We start from the raw sequence: 17,584 nt of genomic DNA, 5'->3' as shown, positions 1-17,584 counted from the left end.
AAAAACACATCGGAGTATGGGAAAAAACAATCAAATGTTCAGTTGCAGGGAAAAAAAGAAAAAAGAAAAACTACAAGAGGAACCAACCAAAGCTATGATTCAAGGACACTACAAAAAAAAGGTGGAAAACACAAAATACAGCCTTATGGATGGTGAAACACTAATCTATCGCAGCTGCTTTAGTAAAAGCTTTGTATTAAAAATCTGACAAACTGAGGAAGACTTTTCCATAGGGCAGAAAAAACACACTGATGTTTTGTTTTGAAATGAATGAATGAATGAATGAATAATGAATGAATGAATGAATAATGAATGAATGAATGAATAAGAGTGCATGACTTGAAAAAGGAAGTAGTCAAAAGGAAGAATGAAAAACCAAAAGGTATAACAAATGTCGAGGTTATGCAGCGCCCTAAAAGAGGAAAAGAGGACATTGAGTTTTTGAAATAAAATGTAGGAATGACAACTTCTTCTTCAAAATTATTAGACTCTGTGTAGATTATTATGATTGTAATTAGCCATAATAATCTGAGATATTAACCATCATTTACTTCAGAACTGTAACCTTGCAAAGTCAAGTTTTTTAAAGGTTTTTTAAGGCAGAGTTACTAGACTCCTAACTTCATTATCCAACGTGTTCCAAAGCTTGACACCGGTAAAAGATAAAGAAAATGTTTTAATGTAGTTCTTGCTTTCTTCTGTAAAAATGCTGCGTTCCTCTCATTTGATAACTTGATTCATTATTTGGAAGTTGTGCTAATATATTTTGTAGTGAACAATTGTTGGCCTGCTTTATACATGAGTTGAACAGTTCTATAGCTTATGATGTCATTTATCTTCAGTTTAGCTTTAATGAATAATTGGTTTTCATGAGGTCCATAATGTGCATTGTGGATAATTCTTATGGCTCTTGTCTGGATCAAAAATAGAGGTTGTAAAAATCAAAAATGGATGTTGATGATACTCTTTTATCATCAACCGATAAAAGAGTATCTAAAGTTACAAGAGAAAGTCAGAGGGTTAATTATCAAATTTTTGGAGCAGTCACAAGAAACAGTGCTTGTGCCAATTTAGCCTTTGGCGCCTAACTTCTAGTGTTGTTCTGCTTTTCATCCATTACTGTACTTATTCTATTATTCCAATATTGCTATTATACTAAGTTTCTGTGCCCTTGTGTCATATGTCATAAAAATTCACTCCATTCTTAGTTTTGCCATCATCAAGTTACTCCCAAAACTCAAGCCAACATTTGGTTCATTATTACATCACCCTCTGGCTTTTGCTCTGAGTTAAATATTGACTTGGCATGATCTGCGTTGTCTCTTCTACGCAGAGAGCTATTTGTGCTGCGTGACTCTAAAAACAACAGGCTACTGTGTATCATGTTAAAGTTCAGGATGTTAAAAGGCTTTCACACACAGTTTCTCTATAATGCGAAATAAAACTTACCAACTACTGCTGGTACTCCAACTGTCCAAACTTGTCATGCTAGATCCACAACCAAAAGTAAATGCGAGAAGATAATTGAAAAGACACCATGATCACATGAGATCGAGCAGGCTAACTTAATTAACTGACGGTCAACATGAACCAAAAACAGTCTGAGCTACAATGAGTGGTCTCGCTAAAGTAAGTAAGCATTTGTGAATCACCTGCATTTTCTAGAGTAGTAATAAAATACTTTTCGGTTAGTTGGAAAGTTCTTTAATTATATTATTTTGAACTGTGGCTAACTGTGGTTGCCTCAAAACCACCATGGACCATGAATCCTGAAGTAACCTCTATCAATTTCTCTACAATCACAAGAACAAACCGCAGTCAGTAGGACATTTTTAGCTTTCAAGAGACAACAGTGTTATGGTCTTATTCCAAATCGCACCACATAGATATGTGCTAAGGGACTGTTAATGTTCAAGTTATAAAGAGATGTTTTATTATTTTTTGTTACTGTTTCAAGTGTGGCATGTAAGTTTCTTTGTTTGTTTCTAGAACATTTTTAATATGTTTTTTTTTTTTTTTTTTGGTAATGTAGCAACCATGGATGAGACTCCTGGCGTGATTGTTTATTTAGACCAGTGTTCATGTATCCTTGCACACCCCTGACTCTACATAAAGTACCATGAATGATTATGAACGTTTAACAAGCTTGTCACATCACTGCTACAGTTATATTTTAATTTTGTAGGACTGACATAAAGGAAAGGGGTCAATGTTATCATCTGAAGCGTGACAGTTTGCTGCTCTACGCGCCGGGACTGGCATCAAGGGAAAATGAATGATGTACTAGTAGGTTAGAGAGTTTTGCTTGCAACTAGATGGGGTGGCAGTAGCTCAGTCCACTTGGTCCTGGACTGGGGACCGGAGGATGACCGGTTCGAGACCCATGTGGATTAAGAAGCTTAGTGCCAGTTCTCACAGACTGTCAGCATGCACTCATTGAAAAATCTGCCATCTATAAAAGACTTGCGCAATTTATCCAGCCACAAAAAGCTAACTTTCACTGCCATATGGTTTTGGTTGTTGCTTTCATGAAAACATTCTGCTCTTTTTCCCTTTAAATTCTTGTTTTTTCTGGAAGGCCAACTGTGTCGTGTTAGCTGTCAAAACGCCGACCTAGATTTCACTTTTTGACAATCAACACCGCCTCATAGCACAAAAGACACACCAGTTTTTCTCCTTAAAGCACAAACATGTGTTCACTTTCCCATCTTTCATGAAACCGCCTTCCATGTGCATCAGGTTTTATCTTCCTACATATTTTGGGATAATTTGTATTTTGTCAATTCCACATATTGAAAGTCACATTGATGTAGATACACTGCGATCTAGTGGTGGGATGTCGTCACATCAGGAGTAACATAATCAGCATACATTGCGAGGAAATGTAGTTTATGGTCAACGCACACTTTTGACCTTATAAATTACAGTATAATTAAGTAAATCAGACCTCTTGGGCCTTACAAAATGGCATGGCGGGACAAATTTTGCCTAGGGCCCCCAAGTTTGACACATACTGTATGCTATATCACATCCATGTTTGGGTAGTTTCAGTCTACCCAAACATGTTGGTATCATCAGCAGGGGCTGAAGGGGGGCTTCATTTTTCTGCTTGTCTGTTGAGCTGAGTTTCAACGCAAGGAACCTCGTAATGAACAAACCATTCAAAAATGTAATGTTAATGCATTTTGTTAGAGTCAGGAAATGTATTTGATTTTACAAAGAAGTCATGCTTCTTATACTGTACATGACTCTAGATTCTAGGGCAGTGGTTCTTCACCTTGGAGGTTTTTGTTTCAAATTCAAGACATAAGTATATGTTTTACTGGAGTATTTAATGAATTGTGCATTAATGTCACCTTTTTCAAAGAACAAAACCAAGACAGTGCATGAACTCACATGAAATTACCTCCATCTCCGCCGAACCCGAGACCGAACCCCTAGGGTTCAATCGAACCCAGGTTAAGAACCACTGTTCTAGAATGTAGATAACATCTGATGACTGGAATCAAAATAACTTTTTAAGTTTTAATTCTAGAACATTTTATTTTGTATATAAAACTTTATAGTTTGATAAAGAAGCTTGCTCTAGCAGTTTATAAAGAATTCTACAATATATATTTAAATTATAAAATGTATTCTATTTAATCATTCTGTTCTTCCCAGCTGTGTGGCTCAAGTACAGCCATAATACCACTGGGTTCTTGAGACTCTGAGAAAGCAATGGACCTGTCAGTGGGTCCTTATCTAGTATCATTGAAGTGAAATAGTACAGCATTGGTTCCCTCAAATATTTCAGAAATGATCGATTAAATCAGTCAGGTGGGCACAAAGAATGACCAGTCCTGTAATATTCATTAGTCGGAGCCAGACAGAAGTCCTGGAAAAAGATCTAAATGCTTTTAAAGTACTTTCTCGTTTGCTCTGTCTGTCACACACCCATATTTTGGTTGTTTTCCTGAATGCAGGAATGAATATTCTCTTTGGACAAACAAATCTGAATGAAAGGGAGATGCATAAAAAGTATTTATTATTAATGAACAACTTCCAGCTTGGAAGTAAATGCATAAAGGCATGGGAAAAATATCAGTGATAAGCCAAGTGAGACCAACTCCCAATGCAGAACTTTCAGCTTTGAGAGACAGCATCTTAACTATGTTTTGTCATCTCACTTTCTATTATTGCTCCCCAGTCAAAACAGGAGGGATTATGAGTCACATAAAGTATGAAACACATGACAAAGCAAAGAAACACCCCCCCTAAAAAGTTCTCATTTCTGGAATGTAACCAAAAGTTTTGAATTTCTTTCCAACCCTTAAAAAACCCTCACCTTTGTTTTATAGTTAAGTTTGGATGCATTGAGCTAACCACAATCAGTTTCAGTTAAACAGAATGACAGCTGTCACAATGATGGAATGAAAAGCTTGTGAATACTGTACTTTCCTGGGTCCATGATTCAATTAGATTCATTGTTACACTATATTCTTTTTTTGCCCCTATAAGTTCAGTTCATTTGCATCCAAGTGAAATATTTTTTATGGGGGCTGTACCAGACCATAACCATTTACAATTCAGATGTTTACAGACAGTTAAAACATTGTTTCAACAGCAAAAATGAAGTTTTAAACAAGGAAGCTTGTGGTCTACAGTAGTCCTTGCCCCTGGAGATGTGGATGTTTGTCTGCTTGTAGTTCAGTATTTGACAGTCCACTGTTTGATGCAGGCATCATGGGAGGTGGTGACTAGAGTTTGCTTGTCTAACCAGGCCAAGCTGCTGACATGATGCATCCGATGAGCGTCTGCAGTCATAAAAGCATGAAACAACTATTAGAAAACAAGAGTCATTTGAAGGCAACTTATCCTTACAGTCAATATCCTCCAATTCCTCACCTAGGTTTAAGATATGTTCCATTAAAGTCCAATTACAAATTGTTGAAAACGTCAACAATGTGTAATTAATTGCACAATGTTGAGGATGTCTTCACCCGACTACAATTAGCATGTTTTCAATCTATCATGACAAATATGTTCAATTTAAATTTCACTGAACTGTACAAACTGCACCACTGGGTACTCAATCTAATTCTGGATTTCATTTTGATTGTAGTAATCCAAGATTGTCCTGTTGCTCGTGTTCCAAATTTGGTTAAGTTGTAATGTATAGCTCAAACTGAGACAGCCAAGCATGAGTGGATGTTCATGTGCACTTGTTTAGCCTACCTTTCAGTTTGATAATTCTTTCTGAGTTAGCAACAGTACAGACACACACCAACATGTCCATCCCAGAAGTTGCAAAGTGCTCATTATCAGGTGACCAGGCAATGCACACCGGTTTAGCATGATGTCCATAAAACCGATTTTTGAGCTGGTGAGAAAAAAACCAAACAAGAATATAAACTGTACAGGCAATAGCTGGGTTTACACATGTACTCCCATTTCAAAAAAATCAGTTTTTGAGTTAATAAAAATCCTCCATAAAAACCATCCAAATCAGAAAATGAAAAACGAAATAGGACAAACTGATGGTTTTTACCGCATAGTCATCAGCCACAGTAAAAACTGAAGCTGCTTTGCCCTCGTCTATGACACCAAGATAGACTCCGTCATCAGAGTAGGCCATGTTGGTGATCTTTTTTTCTTGGACATTGATTATTTTATCCTCCTTCTTCAGTGTGTCTTCCTGAATGGAGTATAGACGAATATTGCCATCCTAAAAAAAAAAAAAAAAAACAAGATGGAAAAAAGATGACTCACAAAAGGAGAACTGTATTCTGAAACACAAGTGAATGCTGTTTAACTCCAAAGCATTGATAGTTCATATTATCTTTTTTATGTTTACTTACTGCCCCTGCCACTGCAGCAGTGGTACCCTGAGGGTGGAGAGCTCCAACCTCCACTTCATAGTCAAGATTGCTCAATGTGAAGACTTTCTTCTTGCCCTTCAGCAAAACAATCTAGAATTTAAAAAATAAATAAAGAAGTGATGAACAATTCCAGTAAAATGAGATTAAAGATCAAATTTTCCTATATGAAACATGGCACTAGGAGCATGCCAAAGCTAAGTGCCATGTCTTGAGGTATGAAAGAAGACAGAGATTACCTGCCCAATGGACACGACCAACGCAAGTTTCCCTGGTGCTACCGACAGTGTTTTAGGCTGGAATTCCATCTTTTCTATATCACAGGCTCTGAAAAAAACAGTTGGATTGGTAACGTTAATCATTGATGCATACATTAATTTCAACACTGAGATGAGGATAATTTATAGAATCCTGACGGCAAATATCCAGTTGAACTTTAAAGGAAAGACTCTCCAAATGATCTTATTAAACACATTTCATTCATTTTCTGCCGCTGAATCCACTGCAGCGGGTCACAGGGAGCTGGAGCCTATCTCAGCTGGCATGGGGCGTGAGGCGGGGGACACTCCGGGCACGACGCCAGTGCACCGCGGACCCACACACAAAGACGTACAACCACGCACACACACACTCACTCCTATGGGCGATTTGGGACCGGCCAATTAACCTGAAGCGCATGAGGCGGGAGGACGTCGGAGAACCCACGCAGACACGGGGAGAGCATGCAAACTCCGCACAGAGCGGGACTCGAACCCGGACCCGCCGTGTTGTGAGGCGACAGCGCTAACCACTGCGCCACCCTTATTAAACACATCCTGAAGAAAAATACAGTAGTTTCTTGAGATACAAGCGACTTGACATTCAAGTTTTTTGAGATACAAGTCATCGCTCGGTCCATATTTTTGTTCTATATATTAGCAGAAATTCAAGTTATGGGTCGTGTTTCTGGACATCACTGTTAGTTGGCGGATGGGTAAAACATCAGCTGAGACCGCATCTTGGTCTCATTTGTTCAGGGAGTAAAGACGTAGGTCGTGTCCTCTGTGTTTCTTTTCATAATTTGTTTCCTTACAGTAACTTAATAATAAATTACATTAATCCCTCACTTATTTGCGCTTAGAGATGAACGGCTTCATCACATTATGAATCTTTAGTAGGTAGTCACGTGATTTGGATTTTTAAAAATAATTTAGAGGGTTTGGGACTTTTTTACAAGAACAGATAAAAATTATTTTAGTCATTTTAAATGGGGAAAATCTGTTTGAGATACAAGCAGATCGACTTACGAGCTCAACAATGGAATGAATTAAACTCATACAGTGATACCTCTATTTACGAATGTCTCTTCTTACGAAATTTTCTACTTACAAAATTTCTCAGCAGGAAAATATTACCTCTACTTACGAAAGAAATTTCGACTTACGTAATGTACAAACACAGTATCGGCTGATACTCGAATAAAAACACAGTATGGACTGATACTCAAATCTCCCACAGGTTCCTGAACGCAACATTCAAATAGCTGCTCTTGCCATTGGCTATTACCTATTACATATCTTCCTGTCATCCCATTGGCTAAGAGGGTGCCATTCCAGCTCTGTGTGGAGCTAGAACGGTGCTTATGGAGTGTGTCGACATTCCGCACTTGATCCGTGAGGTGTTCTGATAGTTTTGCGCAAATATAATAACTTTTTGAGTACGTATTCGCTATGGACCCCAAGAAAGTGACGGAGAAAAGAGGAAAAGAAAAGACGAAGAAAAGAGTTTCTTTGTCCATACAAACAAGAGATCATAGAAAAGCATGGGAAAGGGATGCGTTTGGTTGATCTCGCCAAAGAATATGGTCGTAATGCATCTACAATCGACACGTTATTATAACAAAAAGAAGTTTAAGGAGTTTAAGGCATCGCGTGGGTGCTTGGAGAAGTACAAAAGGAGGACTGGAATTCACTCTGTTGTTCGGCATTGTGAGATAGGAGTGCATGAACCAAAGAGTCCAAAAAATGAGGACAGAAGTTAAAAGGTAAATGAGAGTCATTATTATTCTTTACTCTATTATTTGTGTTTTACGTTATGCACAACTCTCATTTATTGTGTATAATCTAATCGTAACATGTATTTGTTACATGTTTTGATGCATTTATATGCTTTACAAAACATTTATGTCGGAATTTTTGTGGGCTTGGAATGGATTAGGGCATTTGCATGGAAAACGCGTCTCTACTTGGGTAATTTTCTACTTACGTAATTTCTTCCGGAACCAATTAATTTCGTAAGTAGAGGTACCACTGTACATCAATGTACTACTGTAGAATTACACAGGCTCATGAATGCTGGACAGCATTTTAATGTACAAAATACAAGTTTTAAAAAATAAATTTCAGAAACAATGAAGATTTGCTCAAAACAGCTTTGGGGTGTAAAACATAAATGAATCAAGGATTATCCTCATATTACATCACAAAATGTTGGCACATTTGTCCATTACCAACTACTCTAAAGAAAGCTTCATTTAAATGTTCATTTGCTTTCTTGCACACAACAGTCTTCTAAATAAACTGCAGAGCATCAAGGATCCCAGACCAGTCCATCTCACAGTTCTCTGCCTAACAGCAGGTCACAACCCTACCTGTAGTCTTTCTTTCTGATGTCGGTGTATCGCAGTGTATCATCCAAGCTGGTGGTTACTAGCTCAGCATCTTCATCGACCTTCATCTGGTTCACCTGGTTAGTGTGACCGTTCCCTGAGAAGCAGTCATTCTCCCCGGTGTCTGCATCCCAAAAATGTGATGCAGTTGATAAGGAAAATATAAACTTGGAAATGGATATTAAATATGGCAGGAAAGAAGCAATTCCATCTAGTCACAGCAGAAAACAAGCAACTTTTTTTTCCATCAACCAATGTTGATTACATCACTCTACAAATCCACAAAAAGTGCTTAACATTGACTTTTTTTCTTTTTTCTTTTTTTTAAAGAAAAAGACAGATGAGAATTGTGCAATTGCCAACTACTTTTCATGCAATATTTAATCCTCTTGGTTAACTAAAGGTCTCTAGATATTTAAGTTCCATCCCAGAGTCAGTTGAACTTTAAATATGGAGAACAAATCTGCTCTGTTATCATTCTGTTTGGAAAGTGGGATCTGATTTGACACCCATAATTTTTTCTTAACTTTGTGCTACATCCACCAAGACAGCTCTAAATAAACAAAAGATAATCTCGATACTGCATAAAAATCATTTTTGATTTATGAGACATTGAGTGGCTTCTAAGATTGAAAACCTTTGGTCATCAAAGGATATTGATGCGTCCGTCGTTACTACCCGAGAAGATCTCCTGTTTTCCATCACTACTGTGAACAGTCACACACTGAATGGACTTGTTGTGGCCCTGTAAAATGAACGAGTACATGTTTTTACAAATACATTAATATAGACACATAACGAAATCTTCCGTTTGAATTTAAGGATTCAACAGCACTTAAAGAACAGGCAAGACTTGACTGACAATACTGATAATACCCTGTCACAGGTGAATCTCACAGAAGAGACAAGTTATTCAGGTTGCTGTTAACAGCATAACCGAGAAAGGGTTAAGTTTCAAAAATTTGAAATAAAATTTCTAAAATGTGAAGAATCATCTATCCAAGAATTGGGAGATGTCCAGATCAAGTTTTATTTTTATTTTTTAAATTGAAATTTGGGAATCATACGCTGGAAACTCTCCTCAGACAAATCCCACTAACAGAATGAGTCCAACTTGTAACCAAGGAAACAGAAAAATCAAAAATCCCAATGGCATTTCTTCATTACCAATTATATAGTTAAACCTGGGCTCATGACCATTTTTAAAATGAGACTCACACAATGAATGCTCTTTCATAGTCCTGTTTCACACTCAGTCAACACATGCAATACGCTTAACTGACACACCCACTCTTCTAACTGGCATGTGCAAATGATCCTTTTCTCAGGAATAGACCCAAAGCAGACTTTTGGGTCATGACAGCCCTATTTTGGGGTATTGAGTCTGTTTTGTTATGAATAGAAGACCACTTGTGCAATGAGTTCACTTTTCTTCTGCCCCTTTACTAGTCCCTTACACAGGTTTGTCTGAAGTAAATATGTGTAAAATTTGGTGAAGCCATTATGTACAGTTTGTGGGATGATCTCCAGACAATCATCTTTATCAAGGATCACCTAATTTGAAAGATAAAAACAAAAAAAAACATGGAAACCAGGGTACCATGTATTTACTATGGTCAACATACAGTATGCCTGAAGTAAAAACAAGATAATAACACAAGGGCTAGAACTGACACATGGGTAGATGATGGTAAGATGTACCATCTTAAAGAATGGAAATCAAAAGGATTAAGATTTACTAATCTGCATTTGCACATTTGGGGACACAGTATGTTGTATTTCCATGGATTTTAAACGTCTGATTTTCACCTTGAATAAAATTTTCTAGATTTTCAAAATTAAAAGCTACACCAAAAGCATTTTTTGCAAAAGCTGCCATTGCTTTTTAGAAGCTTTTGACAATTTAAGAAAGATGATACCACCTTTAACAGTTTAATCAGTTTCAGTGGTGAAAAACAGGTAAAAACCTTGAATTCTGAATCTGACCTTAATGACACGCTGAGGCCGGTCAGGATTGTTCTTGTCCAGATAGTTGATGAATCCACTCAAGGAGATGCTGAGGAGGTAGTCGTCCTGCCACAGGCAGCCCAGCTGCTGGTCCGTCATTTCGTTGCCCATGTTGAAGGTGGTGACGGCCTTACCTGCACCAACATCCCAGAGCTTCACCGTCCTGTCCCCTGAAGCAGAGATCAGCTGGTTGCTGTCACCACTCCAGCTGATCTGCAGGATGTACATTTAAACCGAGATTAAATAAGTAACTTGAGAACAGAAGCAGCCATCTAATGTCTAATTTGAACAGGGAAAGATGTATTTTTCTGACAACACACACTACGCAAAATGGATCCCCATCCAGAATACAGTTCTCACAGATTTTACTCTATATGTTTCATCTATAAAAGAAAAAATCCTGAATATCAATTATTTTACCTGAAAAAAATAAAAACTATGACTTACAGCATAGACTCCTCCATTGTGAGCAAAATCTCCTCCAAGTGAGCTTATGAACTCACCCGTCAATCCATCATAAATGGTTATCTGTGCAAATGACATGCATTAACTTGATGAGCAACATTTTGTTCACTGTAAGCAACTGCCACTTTTGATATTTTACATCACTTCAAAAAATTTTAAAAGATTTGTATAATTTCATTAAATATCACAGCAATTGTTGATTAAGTGCGCAGTGTTCTCGTTTGCGTGCATCCTTGCGTCTATAACGCACATTTTTTGACAGGGAAGCACAATCATCACACAACCTGGGACGCAAGCTTTAAATACTTGCGATATCAAAAATTTGATGCTACCTTTTTCCGTTATATAATATTGGATATAAAATCCATTTCCATTCAACAAAAATATTCACAATTTTTCCATTTCTCCACTTAAACGGTCACTTATGCTTGCTCTGGAGCGTCCTGTCGGGTTTCTCAGTCAAAGTGCTGTGAAATGTGTGCTGATGTAATCAAGCGCAATACAAATAAAGGTTGGTTAATTATCACAATGCCTTCAAAAAAGATGCAAAAGTTGGAGAAAAAGTGACATTGAGTGCTTTCTTGAATAAAAATCAATCAAAAGCTAATGAAGAAAGAAAGATATTACTGATAGATATTACTGAAACTTGTGTGGAGAAGGCTCTCAGCTTGGTCCTGGTTCCACAGGAGAATACAATATATGAATTAAAAGGCAAAGAAAACTATTGAGTGATAATCAAAAGTGAAAAAAACAACAACTATTTAATCTTTTTTTCCCCAAAACTGTTTTTCTTAAAATGAATACCAGGCTTTAACATTTTGATAAAATATACAATTTTACTCTCTTTTTACAGTTATGTTGTTAATAAAATCAATAAAATTAAGTTTGTTTAGTTTTAATATTGTACTATTGGCAAAACGTAATCCTTGCATACGCTTCTACCGTATATTCTGTTTGGGATGCACAAATTTTTTTGAAGCGCATCCCAGGGATGCACTACTTCCTTAAAGTAAAATGAAGTCCGAGTCTGTCATAAATTTATTTTCGATAAGGTCACATAGTAATGCGATCACTCACCTTGCGATCAGCACCTGCTGTAGCAAAGACTTTTCCATCTGGGGAGAAGCGCACACAGTTGACGAAATTATTGTGCTCCTTTAGCGATCATCGAGGGGGAGAGAGTAAGAGAAAAATAGTTTATTTACCCAAAAAGAAAGTGCATGTTGATATAAAGTACAACGTTGTGTATTTGGCAAAGAACCTTAGATTCTAAATGTGTTCAATGATTTATATTACATTACCTGTACACAGAGCAATTAACATTAAGAGCATAATAAATGGATTGTTATATTTACAAAAAAGGATTCTGTGTAAAAAAAAAAAGGTCCAGCTACAGGACCTTTGAGCTGGGTGAAACTTTATTCCAATACAACCATCTCCACCCTGGCAAGATATACAATATGTGATGTCTTTGAGACTTCTTCTTAAGAAAGACACACAACCTTTAACTTAATTTAGAGAGTGGGTTATAAAATGTTGTGAAAGAAAAACAAAACTATGGTGACAAATACCACCAGATGACAGACATTTTCAACAGAAATCAACAATAAAACAGTTGGTGACAGCTTATCGTTACAGAAACTTTCCTTAATACACTCTTGTGTCCCCACTTGTCAAGATCAACCTCTTGTAGCAACCAACACAGGAAGTTGGTGATACTTGGCTTTTGCTTTGAGTTATAGCATAATCACTTTCCAAAATTACACTTCCACAGAACAGAAAGAAATAAAGAAAATGACTGCAACTCACTCTTAAAAAGCACTTGAACTTGAAGGGAGGTCCTTCAAAGAAGCCTCCGGTGGTGTCATCACTACCGGTGACAATGCGGAAAGGGCGTGTGGGCTTTATGTCTATACTGTTAACCGTTTTTGAATGGCCTGAAATGTTCCCTACTGTAGAGCCGGTATCCCACAGGATCACTGACGCAAAACTATGAAGAGATACATATACGTACAATTGTTCAAAGTATATATACTTGATGTCGAAGAGAACAATAAAAACACATTCATTCATTCATATTTATTACAACGCCTTGATACGTGTCATATGAAGTGGAGAATCATGATACCCCTCCTACTCACTTTTGTCTTCCATTACCAACAATGCCGATCCTTTTGCCATCCCCCGACCATGCAATGTCCTTGATTTCGCAAGAAATCGGGGTATACTCGTACTTGAGGTTGTGCTCCTTCTGGGTTGTGTCCCAGATACGGAGCTTTCCTGACATATCTAAAATATTTGAAAACAAATACTGTATTGGAGCATTAACATTAACATTTTTTTTATTTCCTTTAGTACACTAATTTATAAGCTGAAAGCTTCCTGTGTTAAAGTTGTTAAAAACTATGACAAGTTAGGAAGGAAATAAAATCTCACAGAACTGGTCTGTAAAATGTATACTGAGCACAATGCACTGTTTTTAATTCCTAATTTACTGTGTGAATACATTTGCACTGAGAATGTCATGACTACCAAGGACTGAATGTCAAATTAATGATTTTTCCAAAATAAAAATGTAATTTACTTAACACAACTGTGGTAACTGCTTAAAAACGCATTTGTTGGCATGTTCATAGATTGATTATATACCTCCAGATGCAATATAAAATCCACTCGGGGCATACTTGGCAACGTTAACTGGCAGGGCATGTTCGGTGTAAATGTCTGCTATAGCTGGGTTCTGGAAAAAATGGGATATATGACACATCAGTAAGACAAATGACATAATGCGTTTTCCATCTAAATTAAGACAGAACAAGTAGAACTATTAATTTATTTGGTTTTATTTTCATGAATTTGGTCATTACTTCTATTAGGTATAAATAATAACCCATTACGTTTGACACTTTAAATGTTCATCACATTTTGTGGCAACTACTTCAGGAAAAAATTTCTCAAAAAAAAAATCTCAGACCAGTCATGTTTAAAGTTCATTTGGATGGTGTGATTCAAGGTGCAGAGCTTGTGCTCCATTTGGCCAAGCTACATGTGGCACCATCTGAGAGGGGATTACAATGCAGCCAAAAAATGGGGCTGCAGCCTGGGGACTGACAAAGGCTATTGTTCATAATAAAATCTATATTTTTAATGTGCATAAACTCGCAGCAGCTACGCAGGACCATTTCTACAAAATACTTAAAGCAACTGTACTACGTTTTTCACTGAAGTTTAATATTTTCAAATGACACAAACAAATTTTGCATATTATTGTGGAAAAAAAACATTAGCACTGTTTGGTGAGACTATAAAGAAATTACTTTCATCAAATATTACAAATGGAGATAGTTAAATGAGTCAGACATGAAATACTCCATCACAAAAGAAAAAAGGGAAAAAATAAATCAGATCTAATCAGATGTGAACCGGATCAGAAAAATTCTGCTGTTAAGGTCAATGGCAATTTCTTAAACCAGATTCAGGATAATCAAAGCCATCTATTACAATTAATGAGTAAAGACATCACTGTGGAACCAGATTGGTATGTCATGTAGGCAAGACAAGCAAGCACATGTGAACTTTACCTCTATGTCCCTGATTATGACACACTTCCCATTGGTATACAGGAAGTTCTTGCCTTTTGGGTCACCACCAATCACTTTGGCAACTCCCCTTTCTGTCTGCGGGAGGCAGGCAAATACACTTTCTAACAAAAAGAAGCAAAGACACAGCTTAGTATTCATGTTAAATAACCATACAATAACAATGAGTTTTTTAACCTGAACTATTCTTTAAGGGATTGTTTGCCGAAACATGATGTTACGAAGTCCAATAAAATCTCAGAGATCTTAACTGTTATCTTGAGACTTTAGTCTTAGCTTATGTGAAAAGGGACATTCAATCACCTGAACACTATCAACCTACAGGTGTGCGCTCTCCTTCCTGCACAAAACTGGAAAGAGCAAGCTGATCCTCTCTTGCACGCTCTCATGCACGCACGCGCACACACACACACACACACACACACACACACACACACACACCTCTATTCATTTTTTTATTTCTTTTTTATGATTTCCACCAACAGTGTGATGACACTGAGTGGTTGGTTCAAGACAAGGGTGGATCAAAAATTCTGGAACGTGAACGGGTAGCCGGAGGGGTGTTGGTTCACCTACTGAGCACTGCTGAAGTTCTCTTGAGCAAGGCACACAAGCTGCTCCTCTAAGGCACTACTACATGGCTGCCCATTGCTCAGCCATCTCGCCATCACTCACATGTTTACAAGCCCTTTGAGTGTGTGTGTGTGTGTGTGTGTGTGTGTGTGTGTGTGTGTGTGTGTGTGTGTGTGTGTGTGTGTGTGTGTGTGTGTGTGTGTGTGACAGCAAGGATGAAAAATGTAACTGTACAAAATTACACTTAAATCCCTGGATAACTTGATATCTTGTCTACAAATACCTAAAAAAATTTCAGATAAACACGTGTTCTCCAGCAATCGCTGAAACCCAACAAGAACTCCGTATGTAAATCGTAACACTGATTATTGACTGGATTTTACGCAAGATACGCTAATGATCGTGCTTTTCCTCTGTTTCATAAAAACATCATGTGCACAATACCTGACGGCAAACTTATGGTTAAAGGTCTTTGGTTCGATCCCGTTCGGAAGGCTGCGGGAGCTGATGATCACAAGCCAAGAAGAATTCCTGACTGTCATCCAGTCCAGTCTGGACATGTCACAACAACAGCGCAACGACTTCCTTCTTTCGACTGGCCAATAGCTCAACTGGCGAGCGTTAATTTAACCTAGAATTAGTTGCTTTTTGACCAACCTCATCTCAGCATCAGAACACCGAGTGCAAACAAAAACTAAAAACCACACAATACCTATTCATAAACGAGAGGTGTCAAAATTCATGCAGCTATGGGCGAGGCTAGCTAGCTAGCTAGCTACCTGTCTGACTAGCTAAATGTGAAGAATAGCGGAAATGTGGCCAAAAAGAGTTTTATTGCATTTTTTTCTCAACCGTTTCTCTTATAAATAAAGACAACTTACTCTGTGTCATCGACATCTTCTTTCCTGGTCACTTATTTAGCGTTACTCTTACAAATGAATGAAACAGAGGAGTTAAAGCGATCACACCCTGATCACACAAACACGGAAGCCAGAGCACCGCTCTCCCTGCCTGGCTTTGTCCATATATAGTAAACTCATACGCGACGCCGTCAGCTACCAGCCGTACGCTACCTTCAGTGGGCAAAGTTAAACCCAATTTCTGTCTGAAGGCCACCTGTCAAACTGCACCCTTCAATCTTAGTGTGCTCTTTATGTGCAAAAGACCAAAGTTGTTGTTGTTTTTTTTATTTTAATTTTGCATATACAGGGATTTCAAATTCTTTGAATGATCTTGATTTTAAAAAAAATTAAAATCATTCTATTTATGTGATGTGTTAGCATTGCCCCCCCCCAAAAAAAAATTAAAGATAGTAAAAATTGGACAACAATTGTCTCATGAGCAGAAATGACATTTTAAACATACTTCTAACCAGTCACTCCTTACAATATGTTTTCCCTAAATTCACATATAAATATAAAACATAATGGAATCATCATAAGATCTAGATTACTGTACATGAAAGTATAATCCAAATCTACATATTTATATAATCTAGTCAAATGTATAGGACTTATTGAATATGCAGCTGTGAGATAATGAATAATAATGCTACATACAGCTGAGATTAACTCGTAGATTAAATTGTGCTGATACAGTTCCAGTGTGAAAATCGATCCTTCTCATCTTTAATCATACAATTTTAATTCCAAGATCTAGTTGTTGGTATGTTCAAGGAATCTAGGGTTGTGGGTCAGTTGCTTTTGTAGAAGACAGTTTAAACCAACAAATTGAGTTGTGTTGTCACAGGATTGCACTTTCTGATGGCTATCTGATTGGAATAACTGCTGTACCAATGAATAACATACTCACACCGTAGAGCTTTTAAAATGCACTTGTTTAGAAGGTAAAGGTTGAATGGCATTTCCTATAAAAGGGTTTTCTTTTTCCTCCCTAATCTATTAATACAGATTTTAGTTTTGCTGCTGGAAACATGTCTGCTACCTTATGTAGCAAAGTCTGTTTATATATTATATTTAATATAGAATATAAAATATTGATTCCTTCGGCACAGTGATGTGGACAAAGTCAATCAGACTCAGTATTTTTAATAAACTATTCCTTTATATTTAAGGACTAACACAGCTTCATTCTGATAAGTCAATTCCAAGTACTGTACATCAAATGTGAACCACACTTCACATTAAAGCAGAGCTGTTTCCCATTCACAGAACTCCAGACACTTAATATTGGAGGCGGCACAAAGAAATGCTTTCACTTCTCTGTTATAATGTAATGTATAAAATGTTTCAAAAGATTTATTCTTCAGATGAATTCATGTTTAGCGCTGTCAATGTAGTGATAATTTTGGCAACCTGTTAACGTCGGATCATCAGCCTGGAGGGCTTTACTCAGGGTAAAATTAACCTAAAAGACACGCACACCGCTGTAGCCCCGAGAGACAATCGTGCTGTCATAGTTTTAATGCCCAACAA

The 17,584-nt window shown here is 37.3% G+C and overlaps 2 protein-coding genes across 3 annotated transcripts in view; both read right to left on the bottom strand.

Annotated features, from left to right (window-relative positions):
* Positions 1-1,499, bottom strand: part of slc2a9l2 (solute carrier family 2 member 9, like 2) — a 96,304-nt gene extending 94,805 nt beyond the window's left edge. The window contains exon 1 of one of the 2 annotated variants that reach the window (XM_068316085.1): positions 1,450-1,499. The gene's annotated coding sequence lies outside the window, so the exon portion shown is untranslated. The remainder of the gene's footprint in view (positions 1-1,449) is intronic. The other variant, XM_068316089.1, reaches the window with a different exon arrangement.
* Positions 1,500-4,010: 2,511 nt separating this feature from the next.
* On the bottom strand, positions 4,011-16,166 carry wdr1 (WD repeat domain 1). Its single transcript, XM_068315786.1, has 15 exons — positions 16,031-16,166; positions 14,559-14,680; positions 13,627-13,717; positions 13,119-13,266; positions 12,787-12,967; positions 12,055-12,132; positions 10,960-11,040; positions 10,492-10,725; positions 9,163-9,250; positions 8,488-8,644; positions 6,098-6,185; positions 5,841-5,951; positions 5,531-5,707; positions 5,218-5,362; positions 4,011-4,796 (listed from the first exon to the last, which is right to left on the bottom strand). The coding sequence occupies exons 1-15, from the start codon at positions 16,044-16,046 to the stop codon at positions 4,690-4,692; spliced, it is 1,824 nt and encodes a 607-aa protein (XP_068171887.1). The 5' UTR covers positions 16,047-16,166; the 3' UTR covers positions 4,011-4,689.
* Positions 16,167-17,584: the final 1,418 nt, after the last annotated feature.

This window comes from Antennarius striatus, chromosome 5, assembly GCF_040054535.1.
Source record: "Antennarius striatus isolate MH-2024 chromosome 5, ASM4005453v1, whole genome shotgun sequence".
In the NCBI taxonomy this organism is placed as follows: Eukaryota; Metazoa; Chordata; class Actinopteri; order Lophiiformes; family Antennariidae; genus Antennarius; species Antennarius striatus.
Note: the sequence above shows the minus strand (reverse complement) of the source record. Positions and strands in the feature narration are given on the sequence as shown.